The 17,814-nt window shown below is 41.5% G+C and overlaps 1 protein-coding gene across 1 annotated transcript in view; it reads right to left on the bottom strand.

The window, feature by feature from the left end:
- Positions 1-16,415, bottom strand: part of trabd2a (TraB domain containing 2A) — a 50,557-nt gene extending 34,142 nt beyond the window's left edge. Inside the window, exons 1-2 of the mRNA XM_034546998.1 lie at positions 16,311-16,415; positions 14,550-15,110 (exon numbers count right to left, since the gene is read on the bottom strand). Coding sequence (XP_034402889.1) covers positions 14,550-15,110; positions 16,311-16,415 — 666 coding nt within the window. The remainder of the gene's footprint in view (positions 1-14,549; positions 15,111-16,310) is intronic.
- Between the last annotated feature and the right edge of the window lie 1,399 nt (positions 16,416-17,814).

Below are 17,814 nucleotides of genomic sequence, written 5' to 3'. Positions count from 1 at the left end.
ATTCTGGGACACACACATGCCAAAGCTATCTATCATGATAAAACATTGAATGAAAAATGTATGAAAATCGAAAGAACAATTCTGATAAGTGATTTTTTTCTTCTCAGAAATGCCAAATATTTGATGGTTCCGGCTTCTCGAATAATAAGTTACAGGTAGATTATTCAGTAAAAAATATCACTACTCTCAATCGATAGAATCCTCCACTTATCAATTGAAAAAGAAAGTTCTGAGCCTGACAACATACACGGTGGTAAACGTTGGCAACCACAGAAATACACACACACACACACACACAGAGCAGCCGGCCAGCCATTCAGCCCATCATTCCACTAAGAATCAGCACGAGCGCCACAAGAAAAACATCCATCAATCTCTGTGAGGAACGCTGGTAATCTGCAGCACGGCACAAATCAAGAACAACACCGGTTCATGCCGACATTCAAACCAATGCAGCTGCGAGCACTTACTGTGGATACACACTGACCAGCCGAGTATTCACATCGTGTGTGTGCGCGCGTGTGTGTGTGTGTGTGTTTGTGACCACGATTATCCGCATTCACGCAGTAAAAGAAGTAGCCCCAAAGATCCATCATCACCTGCAAACTGCTCTTCTGTGCATGTCACTACAGCAGCACATTAATATGTGTACAAATATGATCTTAGCATGCATAACATTTCAGGACAGCACAAATACACGTGCGCATGCACACACGCACACACACACACACACACACACATACACACACACACACACACGCACAGCTTCTGCTGAGGTCAGACAGTTTTACCTTTTCAAGACTCTAAAGGTCACTAATGGACTTCCTCCACTATTACTACGGTCACATAGACAACATTGCTTAAACCACATCAACCTCAATGGAGGGAAGCAGTTAGCTCATACATTATTCATTCTTACATGCGAGTCAATGTTGAGGACAGCTTTGTATAATATTGTGAATATTTCTGTTGTGCAAATATATCAATTAGCAACCAGCACTAACGTAATTTTTCATACTTTCCATACATTTATTCACATTTGCTCCAACAGACCAGTTTGCAGACACATACGTAAGTCATTCAGCTAAGGGCCCTGTCTTCAAATGAAAAGCCCTGCAAACATTGTGGTTGGCCGGCTACAGTTATACCTTTAGAGTCCAGAGCCTGAGTCAGAACAGGGCTGTTTCTTTAGCTTGAAGAAGTTAAGAAGTTGCATCTGTGTCTTATTATTACATAACATTTGTTGGACTAACATTGCATGTCTTAAATTGCTTTGTCTCAGATTTAGTTGAACTGCAATTGAGAAGTTACATTATTTCAATAAGGTGTTCAGATATACCAGGATTAGGTCTCTAATTGATACAGCTCCTTTATGAAACACTGCATTTGGGCTTAAAGACAACAGATCTCCAACTGCGCAGGATGACAGGGAAAATGTTGTAAAGACAACATGTTCCCAGCATCGGGGACAACAAACACAGCAGGCATCTGTGCCAGAAATACATCTCCAACTTTTGACTTTGCAGAAGCCAGATAGAGAGAGACAGCAGGAATACAAAAAGAAAACCACACAGCGCTGCAATTTCTTAAACCACTGGCTCGGACTCAGCACCAAAGCACCGCTGGCAAACCACGCGGAACGAGCCACGCACACACAGCCTTATATGTTCACATTAATATGCATGTAAACACTTTCCGTCAGCTCGCTTCAATTCCCTTGTTGTAAACAAAAACACATACTCAAAGCACATTGCCTTAGACCTTTAACACCACCGCAAATGTTTAACCTCACACGTGCAGGATGAGTTTTGTCATGGAAAATAGGGATTAGCCTCCAATCTATCTGAGAAATGCATCCGTTTATTGTGGTGATCAACAGAGGAGACAGAAGGCTAGAGAAAGGCAAAAACAATATTTATAGACAGACAGTGGGAGGATAGAGAGAAAACGCCTGGCGAGAAGAAAAAAGAGAAAGTGATAAAGAGACATAGGTGGACAGATGGAAGAACAGAGAGAGAGAGAGAGAGAAAGACAGACAGACAGAAGAAAGAGAGTGGTGGTTGACCCACAGCCTCAGAACCACAGATGTATAAACGGCCAACACAATATGAAAATCATCCAAACATCCTAAATGTGTTGGGAGTTCAGTTTTCAGAAAAGCGTCCCTTTGCATTCACTGGCACACAAATAAACATGCTCCTGTCATGTGACCAAAATAACAACTGTCAAAGCTACAAAAAAAAGATGCATTCAAAAAAGATTTCCGCTCAGGGGAAGAAGTGCTGTGGGAGGAGAGACGAGTGAAAGACAAACACTTCGAGACACGGGGACAGAGAGTGGTTTGCATCTGACTTTGGATATCAATTTGTGGATGTAGCTGTAAAGTATTCCTATGAATCAAACCAGATCTCTGCAGCGTGGCTGCAGTGACACAAACTTCATTCATCATAATTGACCATAAAGCAATACAAAGTATTGTCTAATGAATCATTTAGTTTCTAAAATTCACATTAAAATTGCCTACAGTCCATTGAGATTTCTTCAAATTGCTCGTCCAACAAACCCAAAACTCAAATCTGTTAAATAACAAGATTATAGTCTACAGTCACACAAGCAGCTGTGTGAGGCTTTGATCTAAAGTCCCATGATCACCATCATTCATTTTCATCCTCTGGGAACCATGAATGTCTTTCTCATGGCAATCCATCCCATAGCTGTCTGGACATTTCCCTGCACATTGTCCCTCTTATAGGTGGTGCAAGATGAAAAGGCCAGGGGATCACCAAAGTCAGTATGATTCATCCTCTGGGGACCATGAATGTATCTACCGAATCTAAAAGTGTTGATATTTCTGTTTGACCTACCGAGAGACCCACATTGTCATCCTCAGTGCCGCGCAGCTAGAACAGTTTTAAAAGTTAGCATATCCAGAATGGCGTCTGAAATTTGGAAATAACACCAAGGTTGTTTAAACCTTTGTCAAGGGACTGGAACAAAGAAGACACACACACACACACAGAGCGAGTGAAACAGAGTGGTGAAATGAGCTAGGAGGCCAAACAGTGGCGTTGCTGTTAAGCTCTCACAGGTTTTATGATCTCAGCCGCGGCTCAGACAAACCCCCAAAACATAAACAGTGTTTGGGTAGCAACAACCCTGAAAACCTTCATCCACGGCGTGGAGCTGACTGGGCGGTGGGAGGAATCCGACACACGTGTTTACGTATGTGTTGGTCTGACATGTGTGGATGCTTGCACGAACACTTAAAAACATGTGTGCATATAATGGCTTACATACACCTCTACGTGATCTTAATGATGTGTCTCTGTCCGTGTGTCTGCGTGTATCGGGTGCCAACACTATCTTTGAAGCCATGTTCTTTTCAGTTTTTTTTAAAAATGGTATTTATATGTTATTTAATTTAACGCAACATAGTCAATTGTATATATATATTTATATATATTTATATATATATATATATATATATTTATATATATATATATATATATATATATATATATATATATTTATATATATATATATATATATATATATATATATACACACACAGTGGTGGGGAACATTAAAGAATATAAAAAAGAGGAAAAGCAGTGTCTCCATTAGAAGTCAGAAACATGATCTTGCTTTACAGGGAACTTCTCATATAAAAACATAACCTCACACTGCAGGCTTGTACAGCATCGCTCCCCTTTCTCTCCTTTACGGGTGCAAAAGAAGTCAGAGCAGCGGACCATCACATTTCCACTTGTGTTCAGACAAATATCTGTCAAACCAAGACGCAACAACTATCAATCAAAATCACTGTTCCAATGAAAAGATCTTGTCTGGAAGCTGTAACTACAGGCCGTTTGGCAACACTGGGTTTATTTTTACATGCCGCAGGGGAACCGCGTGTAGATCATGTGATATCAAAATCTCTCATTAAATCGACTTCTGTTTTGCGAGGTGGCAAATTAGGGAGCGCCTGGAACAATGATGAGCATCAAGCAGGACAACTCCAAATCTAATTCTACATTCAGGTCGCCTCATGAAACCCCCCCCCCCCCAAGGAAAGACGACCGCAGTTTGACACCATCTAAGATATTCTACGATGCTTCGGGCATCGTCGCCGTTGATATTCCTCATACTGGACATCTGCTTCTCTTAGTTCCTGGCTGACCACCGTTGTGGTTCAGCGGTGTGAAAAGATTCACCTGTGAAAGACGCGCCTTCATCTCACTCTCAGTACGTGTGCAGGAATGTGACATCGTTAAGATATTTGTTTGAGTCTAAGTCTGGTCAAAACATCTGTGGAGAACCGCGAAGTCTCACAAAACCCTCATGTGTGGTGCTCACCTGTGAAATTCCACTCAAGCCACCAAAAATGTGGACTGGAACCAGAAAGACACAAGTGGATTTATGGTAGCTCATAAGCTATGTGGTCTTCAAATCTTGTCAGCTTAAAAAGGATTCATCAGCATCCATATGTTTATGTGAAATCACTACAGTTTGTATTCATTTGTGTCACTTGGTTTGAGGTTTGGTTAGTAAAAGCATTCTTGGACAAAGTCTATAAAATAACCACCCAAAGAGTCTTAAGTTTCAACATTTCTATGCAAAAGGCGGCGGCCTCAAAGCAAACAGTGGAATAATGAATCATTTCTCCTTTTTGCAGTCATCAAAAAAAACAAATTAATGTACCGGTAATCCCAAATCACAAAGTGGCTGCTGCACGAAACCGTTCCGCAGGTTCCTGGTGACACTCTGCGAGGAAGCACAAACTATTAATCCTCTGTGTTGGAGCATGTGGACAGCTTTGGCCTCGTATTGCTCGGCTGAAGTCCAGCCAGGTTTGGCTCATTTCGACAGGCACTGATTCAATGCACACCAGCCACAAACCTTGCCAGTACTGAGGAGTCATAAGTGGCAATTTATAAGACAGCACGTTAAACTGTGAGAAGTAAACGCTCGTGTGAAACTAACTACACCCCGATCTTGAAAAGCATCTTTGTCTTTCATTTATTTGCATTGTTTTATTTTTGTGTAGAAACGATGATAAGATACAGAAACAAAGCACATTTTATATTCATGCTTAAGTTTGAACACATTTAGAACATAAAAGTGAATCTAAAAACAACTGTTTGTTTCAGGTGTGTAATTATCTATTAATGGTATTAGAATTCCCTCTATGAAAGTAAGTTCACTGAACCTCAGTTTCCTGATTCACTGGCATTACGCTTTTCCCTACTGATCCAAATGTACTGGGATTATTACAATTATTACAATTATTCCCATCTTATGTGATACCTCTCATGTCCACAACCCCCTTTTACTGTTAGCATGTGGCCATCGGCACGCTGTTCACACACATCACCGTAACATGGTTTTAATGCCACACACACGCATTACAGCCAAATCTATGGTTACAGGAAAATAGAAGTGGGATGTTGAAGTTTTGAGGCCCATTCACACTTTCACGCTATGTGGCAGTTTGCTACCGCATGTTGATTAAACAAATTAGTGCAACTGATACGGTACCCCAACAATACAATATCAGTTCATGACTCATTAATGGCAAACGTAAATAAGTTTTATAAACATGAATTACTATAATTTATAATTTTACCCAAAAATAGAATGTATATAATTCCTTAATTTGTATCAGTCCCATGCTAAATCAATGCTGACTCACTGGTCATAGCTTAGTAATAACAATGTCCCTGGGGTCCCGGCCACATAGAGGACAGCAAAAATGTTAACTTACACAACAATAGAAGGAGTGACGGGCGCCAAACAAATTGAAATTAGCATATTAATGACTGTAATTGCTCTTACGTAGAACTTACATTAGCTTTTAATGTGAGGAGGTTGCTGTTAGTGAGTGTTAAGTACATCTGTAGATGCTGAGCTTTTCTTACTTAAATTGAGGTGGAGGAGGCACACTGCGAGACAGCGGAATCACAAATGTCTTTCACTGTTTCTCTGTGAGCTGCTCGCCCTCTGCAAGCATTCCCAATTTGGAACAGTGAATGGAAAATAGCCGGCAAAAATAAATCATTGGCAGTGATATTTGGTATTTCATCTGTAAATACATTCAGAGTTATCTCTAATTGTTTCATTTGAGTCGTGACACATTTATTTTTGGAGTAGATCTAGTCATTGATTAATTAATTGTAATGAACCGTGTTAACTTGGACATATTTGGCCTAAGAAAGCATTACCAGCGAGGTGTATAATTTACTACCAGGCGGATGTAAAGGCCTCAATGTGTCATTGGAAACTGCAGGTAAATCAGGATAATCTTTAAGTAACAAACACTAGATATGTTTGACGAATTGAACAATAGCATGGGTGCAATGATTGTGCAAAGAGGCTCCCCAAAACCTAGACAAATGTTTCTGACCCGGTGTTAAGTCAGAGACACAAGCTATTAAATCCTCATCGGAGCTGCAGAAGCCTGCGTTACACAACCAGGAAAAGCCTGCAGCCGTCTCCAGAAGTCCGACTCTCCTCCACTGGAGTGTATTACTGGATACACTTTCAAGGGTCTACAATCTTATTCTTGGCACACGGTTGGCACCATACAGCTGCATCCGATCCACTTTCAATCACATATACTTGAAAAACAAAATGTTGCAAATGGGTGGACATGCACAGGAATGGAAAATAAAATGTGTGAAGTTATTCTACTTTGATATGACAGCAGCAAAGAGGGGGGATTTACTCATGATTATGTAAGAAGTGTTTACTGGAAAACGAACATACCCTCTCCTAAAATAGAAGTATGGCTGGTTAGAATAATCTTATAATCAATACAAACTCAATGGCATTCATTTCTATCAATAGTCCATGCAGCAAACAAATCACTCTAACGTTGGGTCTTTTTTGTTCAATCATTTTTCCTCGTGGTCATTTGCTGACAGACCTTGTGCTTACATTTCTTTCTATCAAGCTTTTGGGGGGAAAAAGGGCTTTTGAACGTGAGATGAGCTCAGCGTCTTTGTCTCCGGTGTCGTGTATCCAGACACAGACAGATAATGTCAGAAATCTAATATGGGACTGTTTGGTCAACAGTGGGGAAGAAATCAAGCCCCTCAGTGTCACATGAAACCAGGGACTTGAAGATAGCTGTGAGGACATGTTGTAAATTCAACCATAGATGTGTATGAACACACACAAATGTCTATTCACACACAAACAAGAACTCTTGCATGAATGCATATAAACGCAGATGTGCACAGCACTCACAGACACAAACAATAATAAACGGATACAAGCAATTATATGATCAAATACAGACTGGACAAACACGCCACACTGCAACTGAGCATGGAAAGTTTACTTCCTTCGATCAAAGTACACTGAACAACGAAAAAAATAAACAACTTCTGAAATAAATTGCTTCCTGCAATATAATTGAGAATAAATGTGAAAATAAATTGGCAATTTAATCTGACTTACTGCACAAAAATCAACTTTTTTTTCTGGTTCCTATTCATATCTCATATGATGACATCTACTTGGAATAACTGTTTCATTGGTTATTTTAAAATGATCCACATGATTAATCATTTGCCTAAATAACTAATTAATCATTTTTAAAACGTACCTTTATAAGCTTAATATATCGAGCCCAGGTTAAGATTGATTGCAATTTGTTTGGGCTGTGTCCCATGTGAGCACATTTCATAACTGCGGGCTCTTCTGCTCTGGTGATCCCGAAATTAATTGATTATTTCCAGTGGGACAAATGAGATTTGATCTGATTTGTTTCCAGAGTATTGCTTTGCAATACTGTCATCATGCCAACATGCGTTCTCTCTTTCTCTCCCTTACACACACAAACACACACACATGTGCTTTCTTGTCAGGAATTGGATAGGAAGATTGATACCACTCTGACTGTAAAGCTGTATGGTCAACATGAAGCTAGGAGATGGTTAGCTTAGCTTAGCAAACAGCCTGGAAACAGCGAGCAAAATCCACCTAGCAGAACTGCTAAAAGCTAGTCAATCAACGCTTTGTGGCTTGGAGGGGGGTAGTGTGAGGGACTGCTTCTTGGTGTAAATGAAGGAAAGCTAACTCTTCCCACCTTTTTCCAGTTGTTGTTGTTAAGTTAATTTATATATATATATATATATATATATATATATATATATATATATATATATATATATATATATATAGACATGACTCATATTATAAAACTATTCCTTAAGGAATCGTCCTAACCAGTCAAAGATAGAAGTTGCTGTTGTTTTTTTCATTCAACATAATTACACATGCACACTCACTCACATCATTGACGGTGAGAAAAACATGTTTTCACTTGACTTGGGAATCTTGAGTCTGTGATTCACAAATGCCTAAATACATTTTTGTATGTTGTTAATAAAGTTATGTGAAAAACGGGGGCAAAAGAAGAACTCAACACGGGCAGAAACCTCCGGTTCTGAAGAATGAAAGCAATAGTGTCTTAAAACTTGCATTCTCTCTACTGGCCAGCAGGGGGAGACTCCTCTGGATGCAACAATAAGTCTGTTTGTGTAGAAGTCTATGAGAAAATGATCCTGCTTCTTACTTGATTTATTAACCCAGTAAAAAGAGTGAACATGAATGTATGGTCTGAATTGACAGCTTTAAGTCTTCTTCAATATAGCATGATGTTAATTTTTATGGTCAAATTTAGAGTAAAATAGACCATAAAGTGGAGTATGCTTAAGGGTGAGCTTACTGTGATTGACAGGTTGCTACCACCACCAGAGCCATATACGGCATCTCTACATCACTCCTCCATAGTCCAAATATGGTAACTTCCGTTCATTGGTTGCAAAAATTAAAGATGGCGACGGCCACAACGCCAAACTCGAGGCTTCAAAATGGCCGTCCACAAACCAATGGGTGACATCGCAACGAATACATCCACTTCTTACTTAAAGTCTATAACTCAACCACAAGAGAATAGTGCAGCTCCAGGAAGATGGACATAGTGCAAATGTTGGAGCGCATTTGGAATTAAATAACCTTATAATTAGCTGCGATGACGCAAGTGCAGCATTTTGTGGATGCATTTATGGAGAGTAAGTGACTGAAAAATAATGCACCTCTTTCTATTCATTCAATGTAGAGTCCCTTCTGGATGTAATTGTGACACCAGGAATCAGAATAGAATAAACTTGTAGGATTCCCAAAGCTTCCCACTCCTACTCATCATCATTATCATCATCATTCTCATTTTGCCGTCTAATCTTATTACAGAAGGGGTTGAGACAGATTTTTCTCAGTGGCAGTTTGCCCAAAGCGCTGCCCATGCCGGGCTGGAAAATAAGGACAGCCATTGTACTGTGCAGGAAGTGGAGCGTGTATGCATAACCAACACACTTAGCAGTCTTAACCATCGGGACAGCGCAGGGTGTGGGAGTTTTGGGATGCTCACACTTTGTGACATCGTCTGTCCTGTCCAATGAGTTTTGGTACAGAGTGAGCCGTCTGCTCTCATGTGACCTCTCAGACCTGATTTATGGCACCAGACATTTTCCCACAAATCTGCTGATTCAAGAACAAACCGTACTTTGATTTATTCAATTGAAAGTTTACATCCGCTAACCAAGAGAGTGCTGCTTTTTTTTCTGTAATTGAGAACAGACTTTCATTTCCCACATCATTTTACTTAACCAAGGGGTCAAGATGATCTGATTAAGAAAACCCTGTAACCCCAAATCTTTAAAGGTGCTATGTAACGAGATGTGAACTGAAGCAGGACAAAACATAAATATCAGATGTAAAAGTTTGATATGGGCTTGATATGCTTGTTACAGCCACAGTCTTTTTTTCTATAACTGGGTACGGAAACGTCTAAATGACAGACAGATGGGAATATCTGATAACTGGGTTAAAAGTAGGTTAAAGAAGTGGGTGTTGTTTGGATTACATCAGACCTTGCCTCTCAAAACCCAGAAAATCCAGAGAGCTGTAGTTGAAGGGAAAAAGAAACCTCACAACTGAAGTTACAAGGCTGTCAAACAAAGGTAGCATCATGATACCTTTAATGGAGACGGAGTCACGCCTTCCTTCCTTAATGGCTCTTCTACTGATCTAAGTCTGCATCTCAACTCTCCCGGTTCCAGTCCCTCCTCATCATGAATGAACCAAATGGGCTTCAAACATTCCTTCCCTGTTCTCATCGACGTACACTGAGACCTGCATTCATCACCTCTCCATGCACCATTACTCCCAGTGATGGGAGGAAAGAAACAACACTTTCATTAGCAGGTCTGCGCCACTGAGGTGTGGAATGTCCCGCGGGTTTCCAACAACAGTGACAGAGAAAGCCGGCCTGCATACGGCCATTGTTGTCCTCAACAAGCTCACTTAGTGTAATGGGCAAGGCTGAGCCTGCTCTTCAAAAGACGAGGGGGCACCGTGCAAGAATAAGAGCAGTCATGCTTAGCCAGATTAGGGATCTGAGTTTAGAAAGTATAATTCATTGTGGTCTGAAAATAATGAGCTCAATGGGCTTAATTCATAGTGGCAGGCAAAAATGGACACATCACTTAAAAAATGAAAAAACAGCACCATCATTTTTTTGCATAAAGCTTTCTATATCCTATCATTTTTAACAAATGTTAGGCACTTAAGTATCAACATATAACAATAATTAGTTCTGACAATATTTCTTGCCCAAGAGCCAAGACAGCATATGATGGTTTCATTCACCAACTCCTAAACCTCACAAACAACTATTCTAACTACTATAGAGGTATGAAGCCTATTATCACCTCTAACTTCTTCGTAAACTAGACTTCCATAAGATTCTCCGCTGGTGAAATCATACTCAAAGATCATTTATCCAATCAGCGGCACACCGGCTTCAACAAAGGCCGGCAAGGAGAGAAACGTTCCCGATTTCAATGAAAGAATTATTAAATTTTCCATTTGCCTTCCACTTTCCTCTGAAGTCTGTTTCATGCCAGATGTAAATGGCCAGTGAAAACATTACAGAGACTATTACAGAGCCATGGTTCTCTTGTTGTAGCCTCATTTAAATGTATTTTCAGTCAACAATGGCGTCTGAGGCGGCAGCATTGTTTCACCAAGAGTGTATCTCACTCATCACACTCTAGCTGGACACTTGAGTTGAGCTAAAAGGCTTGAAATGAGAACTGTGAAAGAAAATGTTGACTGAAATATCAAGCGGGCTGCTTCAAGCCAGCCCGGTTAAGGCGTCCATCAAGCTGCTGTTGATTGGATTGAAACTGAGTGTGGAAATTATGGAGTGCCAAGCTGTGTGCTGTGCCGGTGCAGTGTCAGGGTAGGTAGTTTCTGGGACACTAGGGTCCATTGTTGAGCCCTCTGGAGGCTTTGTGGATATAATTCAATGAAAGCTGTGATGATGGGAGGTTTCTCTCTCTTCATAGACCTGTTGACAAACCCAATTTCAGCAACCGACTTTCTTTCTGTGATATCCATCACAACAAGTCCCCATGTTTAAACACCAGAATGGTGTGTCGATGTCTTCCAAGAGTCCAATATGGCCATTATGAAAATGATTTCATGATGGCCCCCTGCTTTTAATTTATTTGTCATTTCCCGATGTGCAACACAGGGTTGCACATCGAAATGCTCCACACAATAAAGTATATATATCCAAATATTAAAATGTGTTTATATAAAGACTGCAATTTCAAGGGAGCAGTCTCCTATTTAGTGACCAAACAAGGCCACATTTACCCAGGATGCAATTTGTGCCTCAGTGTGTAGCTCACAAAGTGAAGTCAAACAGTTACGATGGGGAGTACATCATTGGGTGGAATCTGACCCTGGACTACAAATTACAACCTGTGCCATAGGTCCCTATGTTGAGAATCCTATTGGCATAAATCCAGTTTAAAGAAAAAAGAAAATGTAAGTGATTTTTTACATAACCACAGAAAATGCTTGCAGTATTTGTAATGACTACAATCATTAAAGGACTCTCATCCAAAAAACCTCTGAACCACTGAATTAAAATAACACAATAAATCTTTGCATCTGATCTGCCATAAATGAGACAAGTGTGAAAGAATCTGAGCAATAATGACTTCACTGTTCACCGTGTGAAAAAGCTTCCTCAGTAGAAGTGTGTGTGTGTGTGTGTGTGATTTATTAACACAGGCTCAATTGTATCATCTCATCTCAGACAGTCGGAGAATAAAATCTTCCCTACTTGCGATTGTTAACTCATAATCCATGTGTTTATCATGACATAAACATTGCCCCATTCTTCATCCACGACTCAAGGGAATACTAATAAAAGTCCTGGGTGGTTTTTGGCAGAGACTTTATGTCTGAAGGGCCAAAAAGGCCTGCTTTAAAATAACAACACTTAAAGCTTCTGGGTGTTAGGGTAAGTGGTCAAGTGTAATCCCCTTAGCTCCTGACCAGCATTAGCAGAAATTCCTCAATAATACGTAACATGATTTCATAGTGACTGCTGCCTTTAAGAAATGTTTGTAATACTGAAAGGGTCACCGAGGGGCGCAGTGAGACAGGCAGACAAGGGGACTTAACTGTGCTGGTTCCATTTTTTTCTGGCAATTTCAGACTTGAGTCATTAGGATCCATTTTTCTTTAATAACAAAGAACGCGGCGGAGCACGGCTGAATGTTTGTACAGCTGATTATGAACACCACACCTTTCTCCACTGGACTATGCTATGGCAGAGAGAGGAAAGGACTGAACTGAAGGCCTCTGTTATGAAAATAAAAATGAATGTGAATCTATACATCTGGTCATTTGTACTACACATCTTAGTGCCAGTGGGTTTAAGTAAATGTGAAGCATTGAGTTGAAACAAACGGGTAGACCCACCAGCTGCGTCACGTAGCACCCCTGACACCTGCAACACACACTGGATGCACCGAGGCGTTGCACCAATCCTTATTGTTTTCCCACTTTACCAATTACAATTATCAAAATCAGCCAATACCAAGTACCGATGCAATATCAGTGCCCTTTTTGCCCCAAATGTAAAACCTGTTAACCTCCCTGTGTGGAAGTGGTTACGATATGTGTCAGCTAATATAAAGATGGAGCTACACATGAATTCTTAACGATGGAGACGTTCATAGCGCAAGATCCTTTTCAGGCTTGTTTAAATATTTATTATAGCCTGAGGGTTTTATGAAAACTACATTGAAAAGCAGCGCAAGGGGACAAACATTTGAATTGATAGGATCGCAGATGAGAAAGGAGACAACTGTACGAGACAGCATGAATGTGGATATCGAGTATTGGCCAGTACCAGGCGGAGGGAAAAGGACAATTGTTGTCAAACTTTGACAATCCTTTCCCTCGCCAATAACTGAAAGGGCACATAGGCCTATTTAAAGGAACTCGATTCTAATAGTAACTCCTGTGTTCTAACATGTTGAAGGAACTCTCTGGCAGGACACAGTGAGTATTCTTTGACGGCAGTTTTTCCAACTGCAAAACATATCTTGCTGCTTTCCACAAGGAAGAAGTTTGGCTCCACATTTTAGAAGAATGCGCCACACTTCTTTTAGTTAAAAAAGACTGGTTTATGTGATCAGTATAATACACTTAAAGTAAACACTGGTCATTTGGTGGTTTCTGTCTAAGAACAAATTACTTCATGAGAAATTCTCTTTATAGAGCTGCTTCTGCCTGCAATATGCTCCCCACCCAGAAACATCAAAAGTTGGTGGGCAAAAGTAGATTTTCTTTCAGAAAGTATCTAAAAAAAATGAATGCCAGTGTAGGAATTATTGTGTTGGTGCCTTTTTTTGATCTACAATAGACCCAGGAAATCTAGGACCTGTGGATTTGTGGAAGCTAATGGGGATCAAAATAAAGAATAAAGAATATGGTTTATAAAATTGTATAATTTCAATGCATTATGGCAAACACATCATCGTGTGCAGCTTGTCTAATACATGTGACACACGCATTTGCTGTGGTTGTCGAAACTTACGGTTTCACAGTAAAGGCCTACCACTCTGTTCCTATCAAAGGGCCTGTATTGTGAACCACATGCAGGAAGTGGCAGCGTAAAAAGCAGTAGCTTCACTACAAGTGACAACGAATCTTGAGGCTGAACTGATACCGAAGCACCAGTGTCACAGAACAAACCGGCAGCTCTCAGCAGCCCACAACACACACACTATGTTACTTCGACAGCTTGGACCAGCAACAGACCTGAGGGCTGATACGTACTGAAGTGCCTCTTTGAACGGTGCAAGCACTTCGGGGGGGAATAATTTAACAAACTACATTGTCACCGACAGAAAATCAGAAAAGTGATTCATGATTTCCACCTCAAGGCTTTAACCAAAAGACCGCAGCGAATGAATGGATTATCTCTAGAATGAATGCCAACAGTTTATGGACGGTTAAACTGCAATGATGCAAATCTTGACAATTCCGGTGAGGGAAAAAGTTGTAGAAAAAGCAGCCGTACGTTTTCAAGTATTAGACGGACTGTGCATTTCACACTGCTGACAGGTTGAAAAAGGTCAAAGATGGCGGAGCCAGTACAGTTTCAAACTCACCTGGGAGAAGTTGAGCCCGTTGAGTGGATGGCACTGCTCTTCCACCTTCTCGACAGCCCCTGTCCTCTTCCTCATCCTCTCCGCCTCCTGGGCCAGGTACAAGTCCAGCACCGGCACCCCACGTGTCTTAATATCAGCCTCGGTTAACGAATTCACCATCAGCATCACCCAAACGGGCCGCTTCCTTTCCCAGTTCCCAGCGATGGCGTTGAAGAGGTAATCGGCGTAGAGCCCCTTCCCTCTCTGATCCGGGGTCATCCATGAAGGCATCATGAGTTTGACATACTCAAGGTGTCTTTTAAGTCTCCGGTAGATGTCTCTGGGCAGGACATCCTGCAGGTTCTCGCCCTGAGGGAGCAGCTGGCAGCTGGTCAGGGCTGAGATGGTGTACGGGTCCGTCAGGTCCAGCTCAAAGTACACAATGTTGCTCTCCTGGAAGGCCTGCTTAGAGTTTTCAGGAATGAAGTCCCAAACGCGTGTGTAGGGAACGTGGATTGTACCATAGAAATATGAGGGAGGGTCACGTCTGATTGTCCACAGGAAGGAGTTTAGGTCGGTTTGCTGAGGGGAAGATAGGAAGCAACGAACAATTACTTTCAGTATGATCATATTCTGATTAATGATTAATAGATGAAATAAAAGAAGTACATTTGCCCACGGAGTTTCCTTCTAATTGCTTGTTTTATTGACTGACTGAAAAGAGAGAGATCACGAAACGAATGGTGAATTCACAAAAACATGACTTTACATGAACCAAACCGGGCCTGTCTGGCACCAGCCAGCTAACTTTGTCCGTGAGAGGCTGTTTATTAGACGCACTGCTAACAGACTGATAATGACTTATTAACAGGCCACTTAGGACCCAAGTGCCAACAAACAATACACAAGTCAGGGATTGTCAGACTGTGAACCCAGCGTGTTGCACCTTCCTGTTTCTGCTGCATCTGACCTGAGATGGTCGGCGTGAGTTTAAAGAACATGACTGACTGAGATTGCAAGGTAATCAATAAAAGGGAGGTTACGTAATCTGAGCTATTTGTATTTAACACAATACAAAAGGACAGAGTTAGTCTTGAAAGGATGCCACTCTCCCAAATACACACACCTAGTAAAGACATGTTACTGAAATCCAATACACAAAACTATAGTGCTAGTACAATTAGTTGATTTTGCGATTAGTGACAGAAAATTAATCATATTATTAATTTTGATAACGGATTGACCTTGTGTTATTTATTTGGCTTACCAAAATGCACTACTACCCGCTTTTAATGACAATATTATTGTAATATTATTTTGGAATTATATGATTTGTTGAGTATCTTTGGGTTTTGGACTATTTAAAGAAACATGTTGGGCTGTGGGAACTTTTGATGGGCATTTAATGCTGCTTTTCCTCTTGTTTTGGGTGAGTTAAAGGGTTCATTTGAAGAAATGGGATACAAATAATAAACCAATAATGAAATCAGACATTAGTGGCAGACATAATCAAAACATAAGGGCTTCAATAGACAAGGTCGATTTGACCATTTCATTAACCTTCATCACTAGTGGGAACCAACTTCACAAATTAGACAAGTAAGTCCCAGTATGGTGCAACTGGACATTAAGCAGTTGTAGAAAGGGAGTGTGTCAAACGGCAGAGAGAGAAGTGACACTCTTTACTGCAAAAATAAAAAATAAAATGTGTTGAGAGGTCCAGATAATAAGTATCAGTTGATATTGACAGCTCACAGTGTAACTCCTTATTTAAGGACTTACTTTCTTGTTCAGCTCGCAGTTGTCGGAGTCCTTCAGCCTCCACTGGTCTGCTCGGACCAGCAGTATCACGCAGGACTGGATGAATGCGCCCAAAGAGCCCCGCATCGTCGCTCTCTCCAAAGGGTGCACCGCCGCCTGTGTTCGCCTGGCACAACGCGTTGCAGCAGCTATCCCCCAGAACGCATGGGAGAAGTGCAGCCTGCCTACTTCCACAGCTCCGGCTCCGGCTCCATGCGGTCGCGTAAAACGAGCTGACAAGTATCCGACAAACCGCCGGACAGAGTCATGCTGGCTCGAGCCCTGGACACCGACGCGCTGCTGCTGCTGGTTCACGCGTGTTCTCTGAGCGAGGCAGAGCTGGTCACTGGAGTTTACTCAGGGTCACATTACCCCCCCCCCCCCTCTCTCTCTCTCTATCTCTCTCTCTCTCTCTCTCTCTCTCTCTCTCTCTCTCTCTCTCTCTCTCTCTCTCTCTCTCTCTCTCTCTCTCTCTCTCTCTCTCTCTCTCTTGCAAAAGTGTGCGCGAGTTTATCCAAAGGTTTGAAGGGGTTCAAGCCAGAATGGAGCAGCAGCGCACGAGTGCGAACGCACCGGGAGCACCGAATAGAGTAATAGAGTAAATAATCATAAAAACATTGTTTTAAAGTTTAGTTGTGAGGCTGGTGAAGATGAGTCTGGCGTGAATGAACACGCTGCATCGCCGAGTTGGACTTTTAAAAGAAAGTCAAACTTCTCTGCACACAGTCTGTCTGCCAAGTCCTCACTGTTTGTATCTGCAACCTCTCTCTCTCACGCACACGCACGCACGCACACACACACACACACACGCGCACACACACACACACAGCAGTAATCTGATTAAAAAACACCCCGCCCGCGATGAGCAAGTCTCCATTCACCTCATTCATGTCAATAAACACAAGGTGTGGAAGCCTGCAGACCATTACGAACAATACGCGTTACAACACCACGAGACATAATGCCAATAACACGTTGCATCATTATTTATATGAATACTATCCCGTAGCCTTGATTTCAATTCACGGTGGCCTGTTTTATTTCCAGTTTCAGACTGATGCGGTGTTCTGTCGTCACCCCGTAGGAGGCCTACGGGCAATCAAGAGTGCCAGTGGAGATCCCGAGGATAGATTATCGTGCCCTGGAACTTAATGCCCGACAAACTGGAGGCATTTGCATGAGAAAACCCGCAATAACAGCGCTTCGCTCTGCGTGTTTCATCACAGCACAGACACGGAGACCACGGAGCTCCATCTTTGTTGAAGATCAGCAGACTTTTATGCGGCAGTCACTCAACATAACCAAACGGAGCCCATTGTGTAGTCTGATAATCCCCATACATTTATAAGGAAGCATAATACGCAACAGTTTGGTGACCCTCGTGGAGCCATAACAGTAGCCAGCACTGGGCACTCATATTTAGGCTCAATGAAGAAAAAAAGTGGTGTCTTTTAATAGGTCCCAATGGTGTTTTGGTGGGAAATAG

Source organism: Cyclopterus lumpus, chromosome 12 (genome assembly GCF_009769545.1).
Source record: "Cyclopterus lumpus isolate fCycLum1 chromosome 12, fCycLum1.pri, whole genome shotgun sequence".
Taxonomy (NCBI): Eukaryota; Metazoa; Chordata; class Actinopteri; order Perciformes; family Cyclopteridae; genus Cyclopterus; species Cyclopterus lumpus.
Note: the sequence above shows the minus strand (reverse complement) of the source record. Positions and strands in the feature narration are given on the sequence as shown.